At 52.5% G+C, this 5012-nt stretch overlaps 1 protein-coding gene across 1 annotated transcript; it reads right to left on the reverse strand.

Annotated features, from left to right (window-relative positions):
• Nucleotides 1–3663: 3663 nt before the first annotated feature.
• Nucleotides 3664–4393, reverse strand: P152DRAFT_9766 (uncharacterized protein). The gene is made up of 2 exons (XM_033683402.1): nt 3774–4393; nt 3664–3698 (listed from the first exon to the last, which is right to left on the reverse strand). The coding sequence occupies exon 1, from the start codon at nt 4288–4290 to the stop codon at nt 3856–3858; it is 435 nt and encodes a 144-aa protein (XP_033538789.1). The 5' UTR covers nt 4291–4393; the 3' UTR covers nt 3664–3698; nt 3774–3855.
• Nucleotides 4394–5012: the final 619 nt, after the last annotated feature.

A 5012-nucleotide genomic window follows, 5' to 3' on the forward strand; every position in this document is an offset into this window, starting at 1 on the left:
AACTCTCTCGGAGCGAAGACGGCGCTTCCCAAGAGACATGGATAAGTCATCCATATTAAGAAAGAAGTTGCAACATATTGATATGCTTTGTATCTCTTAGAGCTCAAATCCTCTAGTTGGAGCATGTTGGGTAAACAAAAGTCGCGACTGCTGGGCATTCATTCATTGGCTCGGCTTTTGCCGAATAAGTCTTGGCATTATTTACGAATATTCGCGAATAATACGAATAAAACGTCTCGAAATTTAGTCGAATACGAATAATCGTTCCCAGGGAAAAGTCGAATACGAATAGCCAAAATCCTTATTCGTGTCCAGCCCTAAAGGATTTTGGCTATTCGTATTCGACTTCTCCATTGGAATGATTATTCGTATTCGACTAAATTTTGAGACGCTTTATTCGTATTATTCGTGAATAATTGCGAATAATGCCAAGACTTATTCGGCGAAAGCCGAGCCAATGAATGAATGCCCAGCAGTCGCGACTTTTGTTTACCCCAACACGGTCTGGAAGATTTGAGCTCCAAGAGATACAAAGCATATCAATATGTTGCAACTCCTTTCTCAATAATATGGATGACTCATCCATGTCTCTTGGGAGTTGGGAAGCGCCGTCTTCGCTCCGAGAGAGTTGATTATCATGTTCTTAATAATGGTAGTGACGAGGAAGCCTCCCAGAGAACAGTACTAGCAAAAGGCGTTGTTCAGGTTGAACCCGTAATGTGGCCGTATGTACGTACTAGCGATTGAAGCTTTTCGCAACATAAACGAGCCGTAGATTCATTCCGCCCACTAAAAGCTTGCTACAATGGTCAAAAATAAAAACATACAGCAATAGGAGTTCCCACGTGGTCACCCACCGTAGTACTATTCTATCTCTAACCTGCTTGAGTACGGCAGAGCGGACGGGATGCCCTATATTCAGGTTGATGTGGCCGTATGTAGCGTTATGTGAAGCTTTTCACAATATCAACCTAGCAATCTGCAAAATTCAACAAAACAAAACAAAAACATACAGCAATGGGAGTTCCCCTATGGTCTCCCAGCAGTATAAACGAGGCCGAAATCAGAGGGTCAATACCGCCAAAAGACGAGGGTCCGTCGAAAATACTCTCTCTGCAGCCATGGTAAGGATTGTAAAGAAGCTGTTTCTCCTTAGTTTTCCGGTCTCGCGCTCAGTCAGTCTTTTTCACAGTCTACAGTCCTCTCATTCAGTTCTAGTTTCATCGGTTCGGCGGTAGTCGACGCTATCAACGCTCCAAACAACAAAAGTTCTCTACGTCTATTCAAAGAAACGTCTTAACAATGGCGCTATGACGCTTTATTAGAAAGGGCGAAGCTAGAGAATAGGAGGCAAAGGAGCTTCTGGCTGGTTTCCAGAGCATTCCCCTCGACGTTACGGTCCCAGTGTCGGACAGAACTTCGTACAAGCGCGGCTACGCCATGAGGCTTTTCAAAGAGTACGGAACACTTGGATTTATCATGCTTATGACCTATACTCATATCCTCTAGATACGTTCGCGATGTCCTACACCGCGACCCGGACGATACCTGGTTATTCCTTTTCAGCTCTTCACCAGAAGAGGTAACTTTTGCTCAGGATATATGTCGTGCCTTTCTCCTGACCTATATCTCGGACTCATCGGTCTCCAGGGTTGTGTTGGGAGATCAAGGATCTGAGGAGGCCTAATACGTTACTCGAGTGTCAACCGTCCTGATACTCTGGAGAGCTCTCATGTAGGAAGGAGACGAAGCAGTCTTTGTACCCAAAAGAAGCGAAAACCAGCACACTCAAAACCAATGGACACTCGTAAACCCTAGTGGTAAACTAATTATAGGGCCAGTCTGGGAGGTTGCAAACGTAACGTCCGCCCTTCACTTATGTATAGAAGTATACTAACGTCACTGCAGTAGATTATCTACGATTTGCCTTCGCTCACTAGTACTTCTAATAGACTCTTGCGCCAAAAGCGGGCTACGACTGCTTAAGATGATAAATGTTCAGATATTGTAAAGAGCTTCGGACGGCCTTCTCATTTAGCGTCATCGGCCAGTAGTAGCTCGACCACCTTCTCATGGCCTCTATCACTGGCGGTTTGCAGCACTGTGCCGTACGATCCGCCTTCCACGTCTATATCGGCACCGTGCGCCAGTAGCCGCTCGGCCACCTTCTCGTGGCCTCTATCGCTGGCGGCTTGCAAGCGCCGTGCCGTACTGTCCGTCTTGCACGTTCACGTCGGCGCTGTGCGCCAGCAGCCGCTCCACTGCATGTATCAAGCCCCCAAATGAAGCATAGTATAACGCTGAAGCTGGATCTCCGCTCTTAGTTGGCTTATTATTCTATGGCCAATCTGGCTGATAGAGGCTGTAACAGTTTCAATGGGACTGTGGGTAATGGCAGAAAAATTGTCCGACAAACTCTTGCAGTCTTTCGTCCTTGCTTTAGCCGCTACGGCGTGGCCTATCTAATATCTTGCGCCCTAGCGGCTGGTATGCAGCGTTCAACTATAAGTACAGGTGTTCCTGCCCTTCGCTTTCAGAAATCAAGCCGTTCCTGGTCAGAGCTGCTTCTTCTTCCGCCTAAGTACGGTAACCTCTCTACTAATAGTCTTTCTAGCTGTTCTGTGTCTATGTACTTGTCAGACCTTTCCTGCTCCTCCTCTGCTTCTGTTTACAAATTATCGCTCGTCTACGCTGTGTATTTGAGTACTGTGGATAGACTGCCCGGAATTGCTCCAGGAGCCCTGCCCTGAGGATCATCTTCGCTGCTTGCACTGCCATTGACGAGCTACAGAGAATGCGCTTGATGTCTACGCATGGTTGCCTGCCTGACCACATTCGGTCTCGTTCGTCGGTCCAGTTTCAGCATTCAAGGAGAATGTGCCGCACCGTTTGCGGCCCGTGACCGCACTGGCATTGGTCGGTATCGGCCCTGTTGATGGCGTGGAGATACGCCGGGAGGCTGATCTTGCCCGTGCGCATCTGAGTGACCACTGAACTGATTGCTCTGTGGGTTCCAATGCGTGTGTCGAGCGTCGCTTTCCCAGGCCGGACTCCGAGCTTGAAGAGCTCTCTACCATGCTTGGTCGTTTCCCACGATCTCGCCCATTCGCTTCTCATCGTTTGACGGATGGAAGATTTTGAGGTGGCTATTAAGGTCCGTAGAGAGTCTGGAGCCGGCGGAGGTTGGGGCCGTGTTGGCACGTCCGAGTTGAAGCCCGCGGCTTCCTTTGCGGCTTGATCTGCTAATTCATTGCCTGGTACTCCGACATGTGCCGGGATCCATCGGAAATGCACATCCCACCCGTGGCTATGGAGCGCGTCGAGTGCTTGTATGGCCTCGGCTAGGATATACTGACCCGACCAGTGCTTGAGGTTCCGTATGGCTTGGATGGCCGCCTGGTTGTCGGCGAATATGGTGCACTTGCCGGGGGTGATGACAGTCGTATGGATATCGAGCATCATTTGCAATGCTAACACCACTCCCCTGAGTTCAGCCGCGTATACCGTGGACGTGGTGGATGTGCCCATGTATTCCGTCTGCCTCATGTGGATGCCACTTAACTGGAGCGTGGGTGCTACTGCGGCTGCACCGACGGGGCCGCTAATGCAGCTTCCGTCTGTGTAGATGCGTATCGTTCCTGGCTCTGTGGTATCGTGGTCCTTGATCGCTTCTTCAGCGGATTCGTTGATATTGATGACTGGTGGTGTCCACCACGGCGGGACGACGTGCGTTAGGCGTTTCTCGAGTCGCTCGAGCGAAACTTTGTACTTACGCTCTAAGATGCTCTAGAGTTGGTCAAGGGGCCCTGCGCGTTGTATCTTCGGCAGGTCCTCCCTGGGACGCCGTTGTTGTCCTCAGGTGCGGTCATGTCGTCGTACAGCGGGGTGGTTATGATGCGCATTGTGGCTTCTAATGCTGTTTGTCCGAGTTGCAGTTGTGCAGGGAGCAGATGTGCTTCTATATCGACCGCTGCACCGGCCGTTGTGCGGAAGGCTCCAGTGATGGATTGGGCTGCTCGTCTCTGTATCCTCTTGATCGCAGGTACCATAGCGTTGCCTCGACCACCGCCAGGGGCGTGCCATGCCGAGCAGCCATAGAGCATCTGGGGGACGACCATTGCCCTGTCGTAGGTTGATGGTCCCCGTTCCCCACGTTGAAGAGGCCAGAGCCGACAGGGCGGAGAGGCGCTTCGTAACCCTTGTTTCTATCTCCTCGCGGTGGTAATCCCACGCAAGCCTGGTGTCAAAGGCTCGACGACGGCACGGAATGGAATCCTCTCCTAATGACATGGCTCCTGGAAATCCGTTCGCGCGACAATGATCGGCCTCCACAAGACCGATCTCGAGACGATGAAGACTCTGCCCGTCGCATGCGTCTTGCTATTGCTGCCTTCCGCGCCCGCGCAGGTCTAGACGACAACTCCCCTGAACGGTCATCCGGAACGCCCACCGAGGGACCTTCCTCCCGCCGCACCCTTCGACCCTGCCTGGAACGACTACGAAGCGGCCCGCCGGGACGAACTGGGCACATCGAACGGCGAACCAACCCACACATCCAATCCGACACCTTCTCTCCTAATGGTCCCACTTCCAACGGCACCAAAAATAACAACACTCCACCCCCTCCCCGCTCTTCCGGCGCCACCTCAATCCAAATCGCCCCTCCCCCCGCCCCTCACCTCATCTCTTCCACCTCCTCCCCTCCCCCCCGCCCCACTCACAACCACCTCCCGCCCACGCAACCCACGCAACCGCTTCCCTTCCCCCCCCGCTCCCGCCGCGCCCAAGCCAGCGCCCTCCGCCACGACCAGCCTCGACCGCCTCCCCCTCCCCGAAGGGCGCCCCACCATCTATCCCGGCCCTCGAGTCATGGGCGACAGCCCGCGAATCCTAGGCGACGGACCCCTGAATTTTAGGTGATGGCAGGCTGATGGGTGATGGGCGGTTAATGGGCGTCGTGGCGTCCGTGCCGCCTAATATGTTTATTCCGAGGATGAGTGGGCATATACGGC

The sequence above is a fragment of the Eremomyces bilateralis genome, assembly GCF_010015585.1.
Source record: "Eremomyces bilateralis CBS 781.70 unplaced genomic scaffold P152scaffold_1, whole genome shotgun sequence".
NCBI classification, from domain to species: Eukaryota; Fungi; Ascomycota; class Dothideomycetes; order Eremomycetales; family Eremomycetaceae; genus Eremomyces; species Eremomyces bilateralis.

Excerpts from the sequence above, each read along its gene's own strand:
- P152DRAFT_9766 (XM_033683402.1), bottom strand. The coding sequence starts at position 4,290 with ATGTCATTAGGAGAGGATTCCATTCCGTGCCGTCGTCGAGCCTTTGAC.